Genomic DNA, 23,112 nt, shown 5'->3' on the forward strand with positions numbered 1-23,112 from the left:
CTCCCATCCTTACTCTTTATTAACCTAAAACCAGACCTCTAGGATACTGCAAGAAAGGTGAAAAAACTCACTAGAATCCTGTTAATCTTGTCCTGATACACTGTGCCAGTACTGCCCCAAGGGGGAAATTCCTTCCTGATCCCTAAAACTGGTGATCTGGTCAGACATACAGTTTTTTGGAAATAAAGTTCAAACTAATATTGGACAGGGAGGCTGGGGCAGCAACTGCAGCAGAATGGCTGCTGTATTCCCTGAAAGTTTCACATACGCCAAAGAGTCACTAGTCAGTGGTAGTAAGTAGAATTGGAGAAGTCTCTCCTCCTTCCACTTATTTCCAGTCCACCCAGGAACAATTTTTGTGTGACTTCTGGCTGGGAGGAAGGCCCCAGCACAGCCAGTCCCTTCCTCTTGGAACTGCAGGGGTTTTCTTTCCTCGGCCAGGCTGATCAGACATCTGTCACAGTAAGACTGTTCTGTATGAGTTCCTATACTGCTGTCCTCACCATAGTACGGGACCGGTGGTAAGGGTGGGTGGGCTTTGATTTTAAATTAAATAAATATGTTTAGTAACCTGCTGGAGGTTTCTAGAGCAAACAATGTGATTTGTATGGCATAATCCAAAGAAACTGTTAATTATTAGAGTAATACATTTTAAATAGCTAGTAATTCTTTTGATACAGTTTAACATATGGAAGGCCAGCTCCTCAACTGATGTAGTTCCATTGATTTCAGTACAGCTGCACTATTTTACACCAGATGAGGACATTTTTAGCAAAGCGTTTATTTTTAAATTCTATCGCTTGCTTACACGTTCTTAAAAATCTCTAAAGTACTGTAACTTTCTACAGTAGCTCACAAACCACATGCTGACTTCTAATAAACAGAACATCCATTTCCATTATTCAGTGTAATCTTTTTCATGTGAATCTGTTTCTCATAAAAAGATCCAGATTGACTGGTTGGAAGGCTGGAGTCCTCTCTTTATCCACAGAAAGAGGAAAAAATGGGCTGTGACAATGTAAGGTTTCTCACACTGTCCCACCAATGTATCTCCATCCTGATGTGGAAGAACAGACCCATTAAATCCCAAAGCCTAAATAGATAAACCAAAAAATTCTATGCTGTACCAGTAGACTAAACTAAGGATTTACCTTTCTTTTTAAAAGTAGATGCTGCAGTGTCAGATCTAATTAAGAGCATTGGGTCTAATTTCACTGTCTGGTTGTAAAATCAGCCATAGGAGTCTTTCAGGTGGAAATCTCCTCAAAGTTTCCCATGCAGAGGTTTCTTACCTATTGGTCTGTCTGGATGGTGGAGGATGCAGGGACTGCCCACAAACATGGTTCTTGGTGTCCAGCATTTATCATTATTATTTGTGTGTGTGTGTGTGTGTATTATTTGTATTACCATTGAACCTAGGACTCCAGGTCATAGACCAAGCCTCCATTGTGCTAGGCACTGTACAGAGACAGAACAAAACGACAGACTCTGCCACATGAAATTTACAATCTAAGTGTAAGACAAGAGATAACAGGTAAATAGAGACAGAGGAAGCACAAGGAAACAGTGAGATAGTACTGGTGTACCTGATAAGCAGTGATCTCAGTACACTAGCTGCCTAACTGTTGTTAAGTGTTCTGTAGGCTTTAAGGCAAAGGAGAGTTTTAAGGAGGGATTTGAAGGAGGATAATGAGATGGCTTGCAGATGTTGACAGAAAGCTCCTCCCGTACATAAGGGACAGCATGGAAGAAACAGCTCAATCTGTTTAGCTTAACAAAGAGAAGATTAAGGGATGACTTGATTACAGTGTGTAAGCATCTACATGGGGAACAAATATTTAATAAGAGGCTCATCAATCTAGCAGAGAAAGGTATAATATGATCCAGTGGCTGGAAGTTGAAGCTAGACAAGTCCAGACTGGAAATAAGGGGTATATTTTTAACAATGAGAGTAATTAACCATTGAAACAATTTACCAAGGTTGTGGTGGGTTCTCCTGTACTACCACTGGCAATTTTTAAATCAAGATTGCATGTTTTTCTAAAAGATCTGCTTTAGGAATAATTTGGGGAAAAGTTCTAGGGCCTGTGTTATACAAGAGATCAGACTAGATTATCAGAATGGTTCCTTCAGGTCTTGAAATCTGTGAATCTAGGTGCTTGTTTGAAAATGTAACAAATAGGCAATGAAGGCTGTCATCAGTGGAAGAGTTGAGGCAGGTTCTCCTGTACTCCCCTTCAGCTTCCTGGCAGCACAGTTCTACTTGTTCCCTGCTGTCAAGACTTCTGCAACTAGTAGCTGCCCAGTGTCCCAGTGCTGTGAAGGCGGTAAGTCCATCTTCTATGGAGGAGGGGGGAAATCTATGCATGAATCTTAGAGGAAAAGGTGGGTAACTGCAGAGGATAATTTTCTTGCTCCCAAAGAACTCAGATACAGGAAAATGGATTCTTCTATAAAGTCCAATTGTAGGGATTCTGCCTCTGCTTTGAAGGAATCATTGTCTTCTATCTGCTTCTTCCATACCTTCTTAGCCTGAATGTACGCACTCATGGTAATACTCCTTCAAAGACATAAAGATTACAAAAAAAAATCTCCCTGGCATCCTGTTTTGTAGCAGATACATTGCTAAATTTTTCTTTGCTTCACTGGCTTCAATTTCTGTACCCAGAGGATACTTTTGGCTAAGATCTTGAAAGACAAATTCCCAGGCAGAACACTAATTTATAGTGTTCTCCAAATACCCAGATGGCAAACAGTTTGGCAGCCACTGGGCAAAGTAGTCACTGTCAATGCTGAAAGGCAGAAGTACATATAATTGTATAGAAGAGTAGGCAGGCCGTTAGAAGCTAGCAAACTGCAGGGCCACATTTTAGAAAACAACAATAGAATATTTTTTCCAGAATAGGAAATGCTCAATGAGACTTCACAGAGCACTAGATTAAAAAGCAAAAGAAAGCTAAAATCAAGGACATTTATGTTGAATCAGGACAATCTATCACTACATTTGAAAATCAGGATGGTAATAAAGTACAATTCAACAACAGCAAATGTTAAAAGATTTAGTGATGACTAATGAGATCTTCGTCATCTTGAGACACCTCAGAGGAGCCCTGATTTTCAGAACATGGGTACTCAGCACTTGCTGATAATCAGAGACTTTGAAGACATCATACATTGGGCACCCAAAAATTGACCCCAGAAATAGTTAGTAATTTTTGAAAATCTTGGAGTGAAAATAAGCCAGCTCTGTGCCTCCTGGGATTCCCCTTCACAATGGGGACTCCCCAACCAGATGGTTTAGCCAACTTTCAACTGCTTTGTGCTGCTGGAAAATGTTGAAATAATGAAAGAATAGGAAATTCTCAAAGCATCACATATGAAAAATTTCTTTCTTGACTCCTCCCAAACTTGGGGAGTGGAGTGGAGTAGACTCTAGCCACAGATAAGATGCTATATTCAAATTTTAGGAGAATAATTTGGGTGAAGTGTGAGGAGACTGAAGATTAGGATAATAACAGTAAACTGTCTGCATCTTTTTTTTAATGAAAGGACCAGTTCCCCCATGAAGAGGACCTTGTAGAAAGCTATCAGTGTTTTTGAGGACCAACGCTTGTTTATGTCACTAACATTCATTTATGCTTGCACAGATCACTAGTGACAGTCCTACCATCCTTTCTCTTTTCTTCTTACCTGATAAGTTCCTTTCTTTGTCTATCTGTAGCGAACAATCCAACCTATATTAAGGAAGAGCCCATTCAGAGTTAAGTATTCAACAGGTGGCTTTTGTGAAGGTGTTATCTCAATATATGCTACACTAATGTGTAGTTTTCAGGATCATTACAGGACTAGAAAGATTTCCAGGTTGCCCAAAAGTCTGATGTCTTCCCCAACCATGAAAGAGAGGAACTTGTCTGATGGCTGTTGGATATATGCATAAACGAGGAAAGGAAGTTATCAAGTAGGGACAAATGTGTATACCATTAGGCCTTCCCATCCTAATAAAAAAATTTGTGCTTTCCTTACAGTTTTCATGGTCCCAACAGTGGCTCCATTTAACAGAACATAAAGTAAGTTCTGCTTCCAATTCATAAACCTGCCCGAAACTATTAAGCCTTTATTCAAATAAACCTACCTGTTCAGTATACGTGCTGTAATTTGTTTAGGGCTCCCATCGGTGCTCATAAAGACTCATTCATTGCCCCGTATAATACATAATCTCAAAAGAGAACCAAATAAAGCATTTTTACAATCTAAGTTAAACAACTTTGTCTAATGAAAGTAGAGGTGTCGCCTTCGTAACTAGGCCGGAATCCTTAAGGGTCTTGTATTTATTTATTTATTTATTTTTACTTTTAACAAATTGGCCTAGGAGGATCTGAAAGCTAACTTAACTGAGCTGACTCCATTGTTTCTCTTTTTCGCCTGCTCACCAAGCCTGAAATATGCACAGGAAGGTCTACAATTGACTGTATTAGAGTAAATATTCAGCCACAAACGTATTCTAAAACGTAGCTCAGTAAATTTCCATCCGGTTGCTTACCCCACCACGTAATATCTCTGATGTTCAGAATTCAGCTCTATCATATGTGGCTCTTAAAAATATCTACGCTTAATAAATACTGTGATTCACTAACCTGGCTCATTTGTATTCTTTCCCCCATGGAAGCTTTTGCCTATGTTAGAATCTAGAGACGCTCCATGCTTACGTTGCATGGCAGAATAGTAAGATGCTTTCAGTCTCATGTGATGTTCAGGTTTTAGTGTAAAATAAAATTAAAGCATCCACAAAATGGAAACTACAGATAAAAATCTCGTTTGTGTTAAATAGTGAAAGTGTGTGTATGAGATAGAGAGAAAGAGACCCTAATCGGCAAACATTTTTCACTAAAAATGCAATTTTGGGCAAATATTTAGATCAAAACCAGTAGTTTATGGTACAACTCCTCCAGTCAACTATATGTTTTTTGAAGATTAAAAACAGTACACTTCAACCAGTTTCATAACTGTATATTGTTTCACTGGTATGATTAACGTAGTAAAAATTACAAAGCACCAATTTAAAATGGTAAACAAAATTATGTGTTTATTTCAAGTATGACAAGTTATCCTCCATTTTGCAAGCATTTATTTTAAATAGCCTTTACCTTCATTATAAGGGTACACTACTCTTATCAGACTGTTGTATGGTTCTCAGTCATTTCACATAGCTGAAGAGAATGTATAGCATTTTTACATTGTATGATCAACTTTTTGACAATACGGGGCCAGCATAGCTAATGGAATAATAGCCTGAAGGGTCCAGCTAAATGATATAAGAATATAATCAACCCTTTCTGATGACTATTCAAAAGTAATCCCTTTAGCTTTCAACTGCAACATATATTTCAGCAATGCAAAGCCATATGAGGAAAATCTCTGCAGACTCCACTGATACAATATGGCCTTCATATCCCTACAGTGTGTTTGCTGCTCATAGTGAGTTTTAAATTTAAGGTAATGGCTACTGTATATTCATGTGAGCATAGAACAATACCTTTGATTTATTGGAGAAACACTACACTAGCTACCAAGGGCCCTATTCAGTAAACTTTGACACAGCCCTTATATACGGTTTACTGCATACCCTGAATAGAATGTGCCTAATAAAAATGCTTTGCATGCCCAAATTATACAAACTCATTTATCTTTATATTCATAAAACCACCAAGTACAACTACCTCTATTTTAAGTATACCACTCAGAATACAGAGCTAAAAAAGGAGGCCAAATCTGATTTTAAAAAGAAAGCATTTGGTTACATTTCATTTATTGGAATGGAAAAAATTGGAAATTCTTTTGCAAGTATAGAACACACGTTCTTTGCTGATTGTGGCATTATTTGGTATAGTGTTTTTATTTCTGCCTCACCGCAACATTCTACAGCATATAACTAAGAACAGCTTCATGAACTTTCAAAAGGCAAGTAATTTTTAGATGAGAAGAATGGATCATATCTCATCATTTGGTTTAAGCCAACATGACGACATACATAGTATAGCCTGTTATGGGTAAGTTTTATAAAAAGTTTAATGAAGAGCCTATAATACATATATAGCTGACAGAAAATGCCATATTTGCTAATACTGAGTCAAATTATACGGAATATGTTGTATCAATTAGAATGCAGTATGTTGCCTTATATTAGTGCTTTGGTAAGTATAACGTGGCAATGAGGTAAGAACTCAGATAGAAACAACAGGAACATCTGCTGTTTTATATATATACACACATAAACAGCAACATATACGTTGTTTTGCATGTGTGTGTATATGTAGGTAATACAATAGCACCATTGTTAATTTTTATTTGATATACTAACTTGAATATTTTAAGCACTTTGTGTAAATTAATAGCAGAAGTTGCCACAATGAAAGTAATCTCTATTTATTTTCTTTCCAATATGGTCCAGATTGTGTGTTGCTTTTAGCTTGTTTTTTAGTTTGGTTTGGTTTGCTTCTTTACCTATAACCAGAGCTACAAACAAGTCCACTGAAATAAAAACATTTGCATAAAGTTTGCTGTAAATAGCTCTCCTCCTCCCTTTCCTGGCCCCCAAAATGTCTTTTCTTTTTTTTTGTGGGGAGGATTCATGCATCAGACAGCAGGGCTGTTGAGAATTCTCATTTTATTATTAGTTCGTTAATTATCATTAAGTGCCAACTTTCCTGCCCTACAGAATATGCAGTCTAAAAAACAGATGTTATACATTTCATTTTCATTAAAAACTTCTGAGTGCAGGAGTTTGGGTGAACTCTTGTCCTCACTGAAGTCAATTGGAGTTTTACCATTGACTTCAATGGGGCCGGAATTTCACGCTGTGTCTGTAAAATTCCATGCACACTAATGGTGCCAGACAAATAACGGGCCATATTTTCAAAAGAGCTCAGTTCCCATTTAGACACACAATGAAGTAGCTAAATTCTCAAAAGTGTTCAGCACTTAACAGCTCCCATTGAGGACAAAGGGAACTGTCGAGAGCTTAGATGCTCTGAAAATTTGTCCCAGTAATTATAATTGCCAATATAGCAGCAATTATAATACATCAGAAACATCTTATCGTACATGCAAGGTCCCTCTTTTCCAGTTTTTTATTTTGTTTACAATTTTCTGGGAATTTATTGGGGTTATTACAAACATTTAAAAATGGATGAAAATCAGTGCAAACAATTAACTTCACAGTTTTCTGGGTAAATAGTGGCATTAATATTGGGGGATGGAAGGACCAAAAAAAGCAACAGGTTACCAAGATGCCATTGCTCCTTCCGGAATGGGAAATCTGATCCAGGGAGTTCCGGCATTTCCTTTTTTAAGACTCAGACTCTGACATACACATACCGACATCCATGCACACGTGTGTATCTTCCAATGTATTGACTTACTTTAACAGACAGCCTTGCATATACACTTAGACTAATTTACTGTTAACATAAAAACATCTACCTAATGTCATGGATTGGATTTGCTTTACATAATCAGTATTTTCAGGTACTTAAGTGGTCCAAAATTAGGTGAAAATAAGTAAAACAACAACAACAACAACAACAAATAATAGCTTTTGTAAAACCCAGGAAATTTTTGGTGAAAATCAGTGAAATCTGAAAACAAAGGACCTTATGTATATTATATATATATATTACATATGCATATATACACAAATACATGTCTGTCCATCTGTATATCTATCTGTCCATATTTATAAACACACACAAAATGACTGAGAGAGAATGCATGATAGTGTGGATTTATTGGCAAGAGTCTCATTGTTCACAAATGGGAAAGCCATGGCTGAGTTGTGTAGATTATCCCATAGATGTGCCAGTAAAACATTCAGCCCAACCCTCACCATCAGTGTCTCCATGTATGCTACATATTTTACAGGGGAAAAAAACTCTTTTGAAAATTATTTTTAGAGGGTATTTTAAAAATTTATTGGTGCCAGATTTTTATCCCTCCACCTGTACAGGGGACTGACTGTATAGGCTGTATGAGCTTTCAAGAAAAAAGAAAGTTATTGCTGTAATTCTGATGAATTTTAGAAACATCTAAAAATTATCTAAAATAACTTTTTTCATACTTATAGTGTCACAGTTTAAATATGTAGTATTTCAAGACCAACTAGGGCTAGAAACAATGGCTGTATGTCAGTGGAATTCCTAGCTTTCCAATAATATAGAGCTCCTACATCTAGCCCTAATGAGTCACAAAATATGGTATAAGATCTTGAATATGTTACTAGTCCAGAGTTGACTATTTCCCAGTTTAAAGGGATAAGCTGCTGGGAAATATAAATATTTGTGACAGGCTGTTCTGGAGTTATTTTGGTGGTATTTTGAAGCTTCTCAGACTTTTAGAATGTTAGAGTGGCAGAAATAGTTTCGTCCCATGCATCCAACGAAGTGGGTATTCACCCACGAAAGCTCATGCTCCAAAACATCTGTTAGTCTATAAGGTGCCACAGGACTCTTTGCAGCTTTTACAGATCCGGACTAACATGGCTACCCCTCTGATACAGAAATAGCTCAGTGAACAAATGCAGGCAAAAGTTACAAAGGTGTACAAAAATACAATTTATCACAAAATTCCATCATTTTTCATGTGGTTATCGCCACCACTTTTGTAGGCATCCATGTATGTCAGCTAAATAGATACATGTAAATACACCTCTACCTCTATATAACGCTGTCCTCGGGAGCCAAAAAATCTTACTGCATTATAAGTGAAACCGCATTATATCGAACTTGCTCTGATCCACTGGAGTGCGCAGCCCCGCTCCCCCAGAGGACTGCTTTATTGCATTATATCCAAATTCATGTTATATCGGGTCGCATTATATCGGGGTAGAGGTGTATGTGTATCTGTATATCTATATTTCCACATATATACACATGCAACCACTCTGTTACTAGTTTTACAACATTGTGATTCCATTGAAATCGGTGGTGCTGCTGTGCCAACATAAAAATGTCATTGCATGGTGATGTATCAAGCCCTTTGTTGGCATCATCCTACAATGCAGTGTTGTCAGCTGCTTATGGGAATCAGGACTTCTAAGGCCAAATTCAGAGGTAATATGTAAGGCAGTGAAGTTAGGCTCCCTTATACCCAGTTAAAATTCCCTTCGGCTTACTTATTCCCAGCCTGCTGTTGAAAGAAGCTGAGCTGATACCTTAGGCCTGGTCTATCTGAGAATGTTTTAACTGAAATAACTAAATTGTCTCAATAATACTGGACAAACCTCCTAAAATAGACATGCAGCCTTGGCACAAAATGGAGTTTAATCTGGTTTAGTTTAATAGTATAAAATGTTTCATAAATTTAGTTATTTCCATGTTAGTTGCATACAGATATGGATACAGTACTAATATGAAGAGATAGTGAGCAAAAGCGTATATGTTGAAAGTTTCATTTTATTGAATCAGAGGTGCTGTTCTGTCTGCTTTTAGTCAATTTGAAACCTGGCACTGCTGTGGAGATGGGACTCAATGATTTTTTCTAACCTTCATGATTATAATGCTAAGGAGCTGGTGCAATAATGGCTTTGGTTCGGAAAAAAAAATTAGTTCTGCACCTCCTGTATTCCATGTAGCCATCTTGTTGCAATCTAAGAATTTCTATCCCCTATTACTATATACTGTGCTGTAGGATGTTCACAGAAGCCTCAGCTTTGCTTAAATGCTACTGTGCGAGTCATATGTTTAAAGCATTAATTCACATTTTTCTTAACAGAGCTTGCTAAAGACACAAGTGATGTTTTGGAGACCAATGAACTATTTCTGCAGACCCCAGTTCAAGAACCTCTATGGTATAGTATTTGCCCCCATTCTAAACTCTATAGGCCTGTTGTCTAATAATAGTCAATTTATAAGAATTGATAATAATAAATGTGTTTTATGGGTTTGAATTTAGTTAATAATTAAGATAAGTCAGCTTGATTGAGTTTATTAAGCAATTGTTATTCAGCACGTAACAAAAAGGCATATGTTACCCCAATCTGGAGAATGCCTTGCAGCTAGTAATAGTCTGATTTTGATACTGTCTGGTTCTGTTGTTTGCTTATAGCTTTACACTTTTATATGCAACTTGTTTACAGTTTCATTTGTATTGTTTCCTTTTTTTCACAGACAGACATATCTTATTTATAGTATTTTTCTAACTTTCCAGCTACATTATCAAATATATTTTATTTATTTTACTTTATATTTTGCTAACTCAAGTATCTGTTACTTGTTGTTGCTAGTGCGTTGCTAAAAATAGTATTGCTTACTTTAATTCTTGCAAAGATTATCATGTCTTTTCTGGTAATTCATGGCAAGCTGGTATTTTTCCTTTTCTTAACATAACTGCAAAGCATCAGTCAACAGGCCCATATTTGCTATTCTTGCTCTCGCAAAACTCACTGTGATGTCAAAGGGAACAGTTTACTCTGACTTTCCAGAAGCTGTTTGAATGTCTTTTTTGTTCTGCTCTGTCCAAATACAATATTTTTCCTTCTCACAAAACTGACAAAGACATAATTTCACACTTTTTTGCTGTTAGCATCGAACTGATTTTTGATTGCTGATCAGTTAATTTCCTTTCCCTTTAGAGGTAGAAACCTCTGAGGCAGAAACAAATCCATTAACAAGCTGTGGAGTCTGGAAAGAAAAATCCCAAACTTACACTACATGAAACTTACAGTGATATAATTTGCTATTTTTCATTACAGAGAATTCCAGCTCACTCAGAAAGAAAGCTCTGAACCCTTTTGATGAAGTCAAGAAGATCCTTGTTAGAAAATATACAGAAAAACATTTTTGTTTCAGCTTGTAATTTTAAAAGGAGCACAGGGTTGCTTTGCAAGTGCCCAGCAACATTAGGCCCTTGTATGACTGGTGTCAGGTTCAATATGTGTCGCAAAGTTTTTTATCTTAATTATCCTGCATTGTTGAAATAAAATACAAAAGGAATGGTAGCATTAGAAAGGAAAACCAATATAGTTACCTATTATGTAATCTATCCTACAGTGTACCTCCTGTGAGGTGCTGAGCACCCTTAGCTCCCACTGAAGGCAATGGGAATGGGAGTTGAGGATGTTCAGCAAGATCATGCTCTAAACATATATGCTAATTTTAACACTAATATCCAGCATTTTGTCCATTTCTGTAACAGTACACTCAGATTTTGACCCCTTTTACACAGGCCCTTCAGTTGAGTTTAACAAAAGTGCTTAACAGCTGTGACTCAACTGGGTTTTAACATGGTTAGAAAAGATCCAGCCTGGTTGGTGCACTATAGCATGGTTTAGATCTAGGTTATAATACAGTTTGGCCCTAACCAGCTTCAGCCACAACTAGGTTTGTTTAAGCTGTGATTAAGCATAACTATTAAACTCTCTTGAAAGCCCTGTATAAACAAAGCATTTGAAATGCTGTTTACCGTTCCTAGTAAAACAATAACCCAACGTAACAGTGAAGCAAGTATATTGAACATGGATATTTTTTGTCATATTGAAAATCTGTATTTAACATGTTCAAAGCTACACAAGACACCTTTTAAAAGTGCACCCTGTGCTTGTTCTTGTAATCAAACAAACTAAAATCCATGGAGACTGATTTTAGCTAATAACCCGCTAATAATCTAAAACTCTGATTCCTTTTGTATGGTGAAGTCTGCTTGGAGAAATTTATTCTAGTTTGAGTTGATAAATTCTTCTTGTCAGGAGATTCCCCTCATGATTCTTAGCAGGCAAACTTCAGTAGGCTTCCACAGTTCTCTGTGGACATTTTCAGGGCTGCTGTAACCCTTGACCTGGATAGAAGCCAGGAGGATAGAAGATTGAGATTATCCTTCTGAGAAATGTAGTAAAAGTAGAATGTTGGGACCCTTTGAGTTTTATTTGGAAAAATTGATTCAGTTTATCATATATTTCAGAAAACCAGATCTTAGATCTTTCAGATCTAAATAAACAAAGATTTATGAGTCCAAATAATTGAGATTTTTTTCTTTAACAACAAAGCCTCCCAGGTTCAGACTCTGAAGGAGGCTCCATTAGGTCTTTGGTCAGTTTTTATGACAGTCCTGTGAAAGTGAGAGCCTTAGCCATAACAATAACTCTATCCACTGGTTCTCTTCAGGGCTGCAATCTGTGGAACTGGTTAAGAACATCTGATAATAGGATTTGTTTCTATTAATGCTATGCAAAATATACAACATTTCTAAATCCATCTGCACATTTTTGACCAGGATGCATAAATGCAACACACATACAATACATCTGACACAATGTGATGGGTTCAGTCACAGAGACCCTCTTGGGACTGTCACGTGACATGCTGAGATTACCTCTGAGCCCGTTTTCCCTACCACCTTGGGACTCCAGAACCCTGCCTTGTTAAACTAGACATGCTAGCCTGCTGCAACACAGACACAGGTCTGGTCCATGCCCCAAAAGCAGCAGACTTTAACCAAAAACTGCTCAGCAGGTCACCTATCTCCAGCACCCAGACACCCAGCTCCCAATGGGATCCAAACCCCAAATAAATCTGTTTTGCTCTGTTTAAAGCTTATACAGGGTAAACTCATAAATTGTCTGCCTTCTATAACATTGATAGAGAGATATGCAAAGCTGTTTGCTCCCCAGTTATTAATTGCTTACTCTGGGTTCAATAATAAACAAAGTAATTTTATTGAAAATAAAAAGTAGGATTTAAGTGGTTTCAAGTAATAACAAACAGAACAAAATAAGTCACCAAGCAAAATAAAACAAAACATGCACGTCTAAGCCTATTACATTAAGAAACTGATTACAGGTAAAATCTCACCCTCAGAGATGTTCCAATAAGCTTCTTTCACAGACTAGACTCCTTTCTAGTCTGGGCCCAATCCTTTCCCCTGGCACAGACCTTGTTAGTTTCAGCAGACATCTGAGGTGGAAACTCAGGGTTTTCTCCTGACTGGCCCCCCTTTGTTCTGTTCCACCCCCTTTATAGCTTGACATAAGGTGGGTATCTTTTGTCCATTCTGGGTCCCCCACCCCTCCTTCTAAATAAAAAGCACCAGGTTTAAGATGGATTGCAGTATCAGGTGATATGTTCACATGTCCTGTGTAACCCCAGCCTCCATTCTTTCTGGGCTGGCTCACACAAACGCAGAAAGGCTTGCAAGTAAACAGAACCATTTACAACCAATTGTCCTAATCAATGGGAGCCACCAAGATTCTAAACCACCATTAATGGCTCACACTTTGCATAATTACAATAGAACCTCAGAGTTATACTTCATATTTCTAACTTCAGATACAAGAATAATACATGCATACAAATAGGAGGAATGTATTCAGTAGGTTATAACCTTTGTAATGATACCTTACAAGAGACCTTTTGAATAAAGCATATTCCAGTTACGTCATATTCACATTCATAAGCCTATTTCCATAAAACATATGGAGTGCAATGTCACACACAGATTATATTTTTTTTTACCCAGAAATATTTACTGTAAGCATAAGTATTGTTACAGCAATGTTCATTTTAAAAGTTGAATACATTTTGAAGGTCTGAGAAGAATACACTTCAGAGGTCTTAGACATTTTATAGGACTGTTCCTACATAAATATATGCATACAGTCTCATAAATCTCTCTAATAAATGGTAACAAAAACCACAGAACTATAAATTAAATGCTAAATAATAATACTGTTGTCCTTTGAGGCTAAAGTGAACTGGTTTCCACAGAGTTCACCCCTTACATTTCAATATAGATATTATTAAGATGACACTGAAAATATCAGAAAAGCAAAAGACATGTTTTATAGATAATAGATGAAAATCACTTTAGTTTAATTTGAAAACCTTTATATAGGTTTCTCAACCTCTGCACTTTGTAAGTAAGGGAGCAATGGAAAGTCCTATTTCCAAATATCTGATTATGCTTTTAAGAAAAACATTATCCTATGAAGTGGAGCATTTTAATTTGTACTTTTTACTGAAAAACCTACTCATGATTTAGAAAAACAGACCATCAAAAGTATACCAGACAGACACTGATTTTTTCTTTTTACGTGATAGCTCCCAGAAATGTTAAGGATTATAAAACAGAAATACTTTGCTCTTGTAATTGAATGTGATTGTTTCTGTCTCCCAAACTTTAACATGCAAGTATGCTAATTAGCATCCATAAACATCACTACTTTTTGCCAATCTACACTAGTTACTACATGTCACTTTTTATAGGTGTTTGTAACAAAATGATTGTGCATTCAAAATATAAGAAAATAGCTTTAACACATTTTTGCCAGTGCTTTTTACCTACACAGCTTTGAATGAAAATAATGAATTTTATTATCATATAATGATATGTAGATATAGATATAGATATGTAATGATTTTCAAAAGAATCAAGGTATTGTAGGATGTCATATTTACAGAGAAAAATTAACCTGCCAGTCTAAGTCAACCACCTGTATGGTAGAATACAACCACCATCCCACTCCAGCAACAATTCACAGATTTTTTTAATAGGGGAAATGAAAGCTCAGTTTTCCAGGTCAAATAAACAGAGGAAGTTAGGTAAGCAGAATGTAGTTCCCTACACTGGAATTTGAACAGGATTCTGTGATGAACACCCCTACTCTTGCAAACAGTACTATGAGGTATATGATGTCTACAGATAATGGTCAGAACTCAGTTTAAAACACAGTTCCCACTGTCACTCTGCTGGAGTATTGGTTCAGTACAGTTTGGAAGGATGGTCCCACCTACTGAATTTCCAACTTCTCGAGCGTCAGGGTTTTCTTTGGTGATCTCCCATCCAAGCATTGACCAGATGTGGGCCTAATTATCATATGAGATCTGATAAAATCTTAGCTTAATGGAACCTCTGTCTCTTATTTCCTTACCTAAAAGGGATGGCAACAAGTTGTAGTATCACTGAAGACTTCCCTGTATAGAAATCAGTCATTCTCAGCTCTGTCTGGTTCAGTTATCGCTGTAATCCTCCACCCAACTTCTTCCAGAATGCCCCTAATCCACAGTCCCCTAAACATCAAGATCAGGAAATAAAACTCAGATCAATAAAAGTACACATTGTAAAGACACCTGCAGCTTCAGTATGTCAAGAATATATAGTATTCTTCAGTGGAATTTACTTTGCTTACATCAGAGCTAAGTTTGGCCCATAGCTTCTAGCTGTGCAAAGTAGTTTCAAAATCAAGACTAGCCAAAAATATTGCAGCAAATCAATTTTTTTGAGATGGTAACATTTTTGTCTTTAAAAGCAAGTTTTGCTACATAATGTAAGACCTGGCAATGACTCCATTTCACTGAATAAGTTTTTAAATAAAATTCTTTGTGGATCAAACAAATGGCATCTTACATTAAATAACAGTAGTTTCTGGCTGGGAAGAAAATGTGTGTGTTTGAAATCATTCTATTTATCATTTAAAAAATAAAATGTTCTGTAAGTTAATAGGTTGTATCCTCTAAATTAAGATATATACAATATTTCACCACTTACTTGTCAAGCCATTTTGAAAAATACTTTCTGAGTCTTTGAAAGGACATTCTGTCTGGAAGGAATCCATTCATCTCAATGTAGTCCACTATAAATGCAGTGGTAGAAATACTATACATAATTACCTAGGGATAGATAGATTAGATGGTTATTAATATCACTTTTTATGTTACTGCTAGGAAGCAAATGGAAGAAACAATATTATCTTATTTGTAAATAAAATGCAAAGCATAGGTTATATTCACAGTCAATGCTATTTGTCAGGTAAGACTCATACTGTTAACTCCAAGGTCAAAACTCATCAGCCTACCGCTACTGATACTCATTAAAGACTTCACCTGGTCATGAAATCCATTTAAGCATTTCTAAAGATTCCTAACACACACAAGAGAATGAGGGTCTAAAATATATTTACAAATCTGCATCTCTTTTGCTAATGTATCTTTTTACGTACATGTATTGGCCTATCGATAGATCGATTGGAAGGTTTGTGTTGTGTTGGAAGATGAAATAATAACATTTTTGAGGAAGGTCTTCATGTTTAAGTCTTGATTGACGTCACCGTACTGCTGAAGAGTGATATACAGAACACTGGGTGTCAAGGAGACTACACTAGTGATTGTAAAAGAGATTTCATAGGAATTTAGTAATTAAAATATAAATTTCTTTTTTATATTTATAATATTCAATTTCACTATTACAATATATAAGGCAAGAAAGACTTTTCACCTTTCAACTTTCAAAAGGGATAAGATTCAATGGAGATACAGCTATCATTGGGTTGGGAGAAGGGAGGAAACGGCACTGGTGTTCTTTTAAGTGAAAATCTACCATTTAATCCCATAATTGTCTTCCATTTGCTTCCTACTTCATAGGTAGTGAAAGTACAAGATTCTACTCCCATGTGCCTCAATCCTGGCCTTGAGGAGTTAATCTCCACAGGTCAGAGGGTAGTTAAGTGTCCAGATAAAGTCTCTGACTTTCTGCCTAGACTGCTAACTATTTATTAAGTAGTAAGTTTTGGGTGTTATGGGAATCTGGTCAGTAGGGTCAAGAGTGGAGTTATCAGTTCATTTCACAGAAATGGCAACCAACTGTCAAATCGTAACAGTTTTCAGGCACTGCTGCCCTACATCAGATCTGAACTACTGACCTAAAACCTGGCCCTGAAGTAAATGAGAGTTAAGGGTGTGTAATACAGTAACTCCTCACTTAACGTTGTAGTTATGTTCCTGAAAAATGCAACTTTAAGTGAAACGATGTTAAACTAATCCAATTTTCCCATAAGATTTAATGTAAATGCGGGGGGTTACATCATGGAAATTTTTGGGGGGCAGACAAAAGGCATTATATACTGTACTGTACTGTACTGTACTGTACTGTGGTGGGGATGTGTCTCTGGCTTCCCCCTGGGGCTCAGGGCTGGGGGTGCAGGGTCTGGGAGGGAGCTAGGGTGCAGGAGGGAGCTCAGGGTGGGGTGTGGGGTCTGGGAGGGAGTTAGGGTGTGGGAGGGTGCTCAGGGTGGGGGTGCGGGAGGAGGCCCAGGGCTGGGGCAAGCAGGAGGTGCAGAGCACTTACCTGGGGCAGCTCCAGTTTGGTGTAGGGGGTGTGTAGGTGGCTCTGCTCAGCGCGGCACCACCCCTGTGGTCGTAATTCTGGGAGTTGTCCCCTCTCCCCCGCAGGCAGGGCCACCCGGAACAAGGGGCTTTAGAGGCTGCAGGGCCCTGAGCTAAGGGGGCCCTAGGGCCCTGGCCTGCAGCTCTAAAGCCCCTTTCGGAATGCGGCCCTGCGAGCATGGGCCGGAGGACTCAGGAGGAGCAGAGGCAGCCGCACAGCCAGCGGCCAGAGAGAAGCAGCGCTTTCCCCTTCAAAGCACCGCTTCTCTCTGGCTGGCTTTGAAGGGGAAATCGCTGCTTCTTTCTGGCCGTTGGCTGCATGGCTGCCCCTGCTCGTCCTGAGTCCTCCGGCCTGTGCTCGTAGGGCCACATTCCGAAAGGGGCTTTAGAGTTGCAGGCCAGGGCCCTGGGGCTCCCTTAGTCCAGGGCCCTGCAGCCCCTAAAATCCCTGCATTCCAGGTGGCCCAGCCTGCCAGGGATGGGGGCAGCTTCCCCACTCACTCGCTCCCTCCCAAATAGTTCTAAGCGCTGCCAAACAGCTGTTTGGTGGCAGAGGAAGCACTGGGACAGAGGGAGGAAGGGAGGGGGAGGAGGCGGAGAAGAGGAACTTGTGCAATGCTCCCTTGAAAAGTCAGCCAAACAACATTATAAGGAAGCATTGCACAACTTTAAACAAGCATGTTCCCTAATGGAGTAGTGACGTAACTTCGAAACAACGTTAACCAGAAGGACATTAAGTGAGGAGTTACTGTACCTCACAAGTGTCATTTAGTACCTTGCTGAATCAGTCCCCTAGAAGTGTAAAATGTAAAGTTCTGTCTCATGTGGCATCAGTCCACACAGTAATCCTCTAAACCATCCAACTCCTCCATGTTATTTGTAATGAGTCTCTCCAGCCTCTGTGTAGCAGCCTGTCTGATTCACTAAAGCTGAATATTGACCTTATTTCATTATAGATGCAATTTTTTAAAAATATGAAATTTCTTAGAATTGGATTAGCTCACAGAAGGGCCTCTAGAGATGTCTCCCAGCATTGTGTGATTTCCATCTTCTCTGAAGGGTGGGGGGCATGCTACCCATTCTCTACAGTTTTATTTTGTAAGCGTATTCCTTCAGCTTCCCAGAGCTTGACTGGCTGCAGGGAATAAGCCTCCAAAAGGCCTCCCTTCCCATGTGCCTATCAGGAAATGATGTCATGCACTTTTTAGGTCAGAGTTGTGGTGTTTGTTTCAAACTATAAAGTGCTTTATGGTTCAGGACCTGAGTATCTTGAAGACTCCCCTCCTTCTTTGTGCTTTACCTCAACAGCTGAGACAAGCTGGGACAATTGAGATCATAGACCCTTTGGTTAAACAACATGGAGCTGGTATCAGGGTTTCTTCAGGGAAGGACACGCAACTACCCCACCACGCTCCCCAATTCTGACAAAGCCTGAGTTTACAGGCCCTCTGGTGGAGACCTAACTAGTGGTGCAAGGTCTAACTATCCATGCTGGTGAGGACTAACTTGTGTAGCTCTGCTGAAGTCATTTGGACTATAATATATATACTCACTAGCATGAATGAGGGCTGCATAGCCAGGCTCCCAGGTTTTTACTGGGTAATGGGCTAGGCAGTTATTTTAATCTCATTTCTTTCACATTATGTACATCTGCGAGGGGGAGGATTTTACCCCAGCACCCAACCCAGCTACATAGACAGGCACTGGCCTCTCAATTTGCCCCTGGAGACTTACAAAAGACGCACAATAACAATTACAACGGACTTGTTTCCAACCGCAGCTTCTAAGCTCTGCAACAGCAATGTCTTTAGTTTTTATGTTCTGAATTGAAATAAGCCTTTATGTCTGGTGAGACATGGAACTCCTCACAGGAACTTTGTGACTGTAGAATATTTTGAAGAATTGAGAGCCTTTGCTTTTACTTTGCATCTCCCATACTCCATTGTGGGAGAGCAATATCACCAGTACCTTCAAACTTTGTCATACATGTGGTGGAGGTAGCTGGGGAACTGCTTGAGATCATAACAGGTAAGCATTTCTAATTCTTCCTGTTACATTAAAGTTATTGGAGCACTCTATACTGACGTATATTAAGCACTCTGAGAGAGGTGTCCATGTTCAAACATAATTCCCACTTATGATAAAAGTTACATGCACTTATCAAGGGGCGAATAGACACCTTTGTGGTAACTTATAAAGTTTAAATGTTTATATGTGGGTTGTATGGCATTCCATAACAGCAATCAGCAGACAAATGCTTTCTTAAAATCATAATTGTAGGCCAGCCTATTGGTAGTTCTTTAAACTGCTGTGCACGAGACCCAACCCCAAGGCTTGTGGAATGCTGTAGAAGCAACACAGTCAGTCGAGACACAAATTGTCTCACATGACTCAGTAGCTACCACCCCAGCCAAAGAATAAGTATTGCTGATAAGCCTTGGAGGGAGTCTCTCCTTAGCCATAATATGAAACCTGAATTGGAATAAGACTTCAAGTCTGCTGAGACATACATTTGTGGTGTATTGAGGAGGATTGGGGGAAGGGTGAATAAAAGAGCATGGAGTGATGCCATACAGAAAAAAATCATAATAGCATCTACCTGAAGCTAAACAAACAATTCACAGTGAGCAGTTTATTCAGTGACTTGTCTCTTTTTCTGCTCATAGACTATCTGCAAACAGATTGTCATTTCCATGAATGTATTTGTTGTCTTAATGTATTTGCTGAATATATTTTTAACTGTTTTGTTATATGGATTGATTGAGAATATTCTATATTTGGGCCAATGGTCTTAGATTGTAAACTCTTTGGGCAAGGATCACCTTTTTGGTTAAATGTGCGTACCGTGCCTGATAGTGTGGGATCCTGATCTAGCTTCTAGGTGCTATTGCAGTACAAAAATAAAAAGCCTGACAATAATCCTGAGCTGTATTGCTGGTTGTGGTTGATCAGATAGTCACACATTGTTTATGTTTCCCTATTGGGTAAGTGCAAATGCTGAAATCTGCTTTGAAATTCACATTCTGTGAACATATATGCCAGTAAATTGGATGGCTCAAATGTTTATGGAAAACCAACACAAAACAGGTGTGAGTGTAGCTAACACTGGTTAGTTTAAAAATATGAATTCCTATTCACAGGAATGTTTTTGCCTTATTCACCCAGACCTGCTTGAACCACATCACTGGCTGTTCTTGTGTAGATTCCATCAGCACGACAATACAACTTTCTTTGAAATCTGTTGGGCTTAATCTCACCATTGTTCAGTTCAGCTCCAGTTCAGTATTGCAATCCCCTGTTGTACATTTCCCAATATCAGAGATATTGAAATATCTTCAAGACTCTGAGTGAGAGTGAAGTTAACTATTTTTTAATAAAAAAAGATGGTGGGAATACATAGTGGTCTTCATCAACTGAGAGTATATAAAACCTAGGCCTGCATCCTCTGGTGCACATAGTGAACTCTGGGTGCTACTGATAGGGAGAGTTGTAAAGAAGATATTTCCAGTTGCCCACTCACAGGGTTATTTCCATACCAGCCCTGTCCTGATGATAGTTCAGAGCAGCCTCAGGGCCAAAATACACCAGCTGGAGATTTCCAGAGCCAGCTCGCTGCATCTTGCAGAGGTGGCATAAAGCCACCTAGTGGAACTCTGTGATGTCTGAGAATTCCATCATCCTGGGTAAATCATCAGCCTTCCCAACACGCCCCCAAGTAGGGCAGCTTTAAGTCCCTTTTCTACTGCCAGAATGGCTTGACAAGAATTTATGGTGGATATAGCCCTGTAAGTGCTTTTAACTTATTCACCATATACAGTAATGCCACCCCAATGTTCAAAAATCATGAGTTTTTTCTAAAAAACCATGAGATTATTTTAACTAATAAATATTGGGTCTTTGTTTTTCCTCTTCTAGTTTCTAAGCCTCTGTGGAGCACTTGGGTCACATTTTAAAGCTTTTTTCCTGCAACCATAAGAACTAAAAACTTACTTATTAAATGTCAACTGAGATTTTCATGTAACCTCTTGACTTCAGAAGCTAGGACTTTAAGAACAGCCACAAATATTGTGAGACTTGCAATGAAATTGTGAAACTTGCCAACACTGCATCTGATGTCTTTACATAACTAGTTTGTATTATTTGTATTCAGTACAATTTTGTATTTGTATATATGCATTGTTTTCAGTTTCTAGGAATAATAAACATACAACATAAATTATTGTGCCTGGTGATGAAGTCTCTTCCATAGTTCAGTTTTTATATCATAACTTTATCATTTCTACCAGCTTTTTCACGTCCCTTAGTGACAGCCACACATTTCTTCAAAAGTAATCTCCATGATCTTGACTGTTTTTTTCACTGATCTTTTTCTGGGAAAAGTTTTCAGAAGTGTGTCATTCTACTTGTTTCACACTCTCTGAAATCACACCGTATTTAGTTCAAATAATGTCCCAATCTTTAGTCTGCAGCATCACTGTCTCTTTACCTTTTCGATTTAACATGCTCAGGAAGCTGTTGTTATTTGTGCAGTGCAAATGGTCAGTCATTTTAGTCATCTAGAATCTCTAGAGACTGCCAGCCGTGCTATGGAGGGTACAGAAATATCTTTGAGAGACAGAGCAAGTCTAAAATCAGAGTAGAGATGAGACTCTGAAACTGACTCTTCTCCTCTGCTCTCTTTCTCCTTCTCCATTCATTCACTTTCTCTTCTGTCATTATCCCCATTCACACTCTCTCCTCCTCCTCCTTCTATCTTTCCCTCTCCTCATCCATTCCCTTTCACTCATTCATTCGCTCAGACTGTCCTCTCTCATTTTCATTTCTTTTAATTAAGCATAGATTCTGCTGAAGCTGATCAACATGATCCATCATGTGACCTGCCTAAAGGGGGTCATGTGCAATCACATGTTCTGCATAGTCCATCTCTGAAGCACGATGCCAATTCTGTGACTTCCTGAAACTCTTGGTTAGCCAAAGGTAGGTAACATCTCCAGGAAACATTCACCTGCTTACCAAAGAACTCAGTTTTTCAACAGGTTTCCAATATGATCATTCCCCTCTATTCAGCATTGGTGAGGCCTCATCTGGAGTACTGTGTCCAGTTTTGGGCTCAACACTACAAGAAGAGTGTGGAAAAATTGGAGAGAGTCCAGTGGAGGGCAACAAAAATGATTAGGGGGCTGGAGCACATGACTTATGAGGAGAGGCTGAGGCAACTGGAATTATTTAGTCTGCAGAAGAGAAGAATGAGGGGGGATTTGATAGCTGCTTTCAGCTACCTGAAATGGGGTTCCAGAGAGGATGGATCTAAACTGTTCTCAGTGGCACCAGATGACAGAACAAGGAGTAATGGTCTCAAGTTGCAGTGGTGGAGGTTTAGATTGGATATTAAGAAAAACTTTTTCACTAGGAGGGTGGTGAAGCACTGGAATGGGTTACCTAGGGAGGTGGTGGAATCTCCTTCCTTAGAGGTTTTTAAGGTCAGGCTTGATGAAGCGCTGGCTGGGATGATCTAGTTGGGGATTGGGCCTGCTTTGAGCAGGGGGTTGAGCAGGGGGATGACCTCCTGAGGTCCCTTCCAACTCTGATATTCTGTTATTCTAAGGCATCTGGGTGTTAGATATTGTAATGTGATATTGCTAGGGTTGCAGGAATCTGTGACTTAAAGGAGATCAGAGGTATGTTGCACACAGGCTTTTTTCTTATAGAGAATTTCCTAGGCCATATGGCAATATTGTTCTTCATGTCATGGAATACATGTTCTGCCACACCAAAACCAAACAAACATGTATATAAAATATCTCCCAACTTAACTGATGTACATGTCAAAATAAAGTACTTCTCAATTTCTGATCCATTCTCCTTGCTTATATTTATGCCTCGATCCAGCAAAGCACTTAAGCATGTGATCAAGGGCTTAGTCTCTTTAATTGGTTCAAAGAAAGCAGTACCCAATGTACTCATCACA

The 23,112-nt window shown here is 38.7% G+C and overlaps 1 protein-coding gene across 1 annotated transcript in view; it reads left to right on the forward strand.

Annotated features, from left to right (window-relative positions):
* Positions 1–21,288, forward strand: part of TTC29 (tetratricopeptide repeat domain 29) — a 196,974-nt gene extending 175,686 nt beyond the window's left edge. The window contains 2 exon segments of the mRNA XM_030564792.1: positions 9,766–9,841; positions 18,453–21,288. Of these exon segments, the coding sequence (XP_030420652.1) occupies positions 9,766–9,841; positions 18,453–18,456 (80 nt within the window). The 3' untranslated portion in view covers positions 18,457–21,288.
* The last annotated feature ends 1,824 nt before the right edge of the window (positions 21,289–23,112 follow it).

Source organism: Gopherus evgoodei, chromosome 5 (assembly GCF_007399415.2).
Source record: "Gopherus evgoodei ecotype Sinaloan lineage chromosome 5, rGopEvg1_v1.p, whole genome shotgun sequence".
NCBI classification, from domain to species: Eukaryota; Metazoa; Chordata; order Testudines; family Testudinidae; genus Gopherus; species Gopherus evgoodei.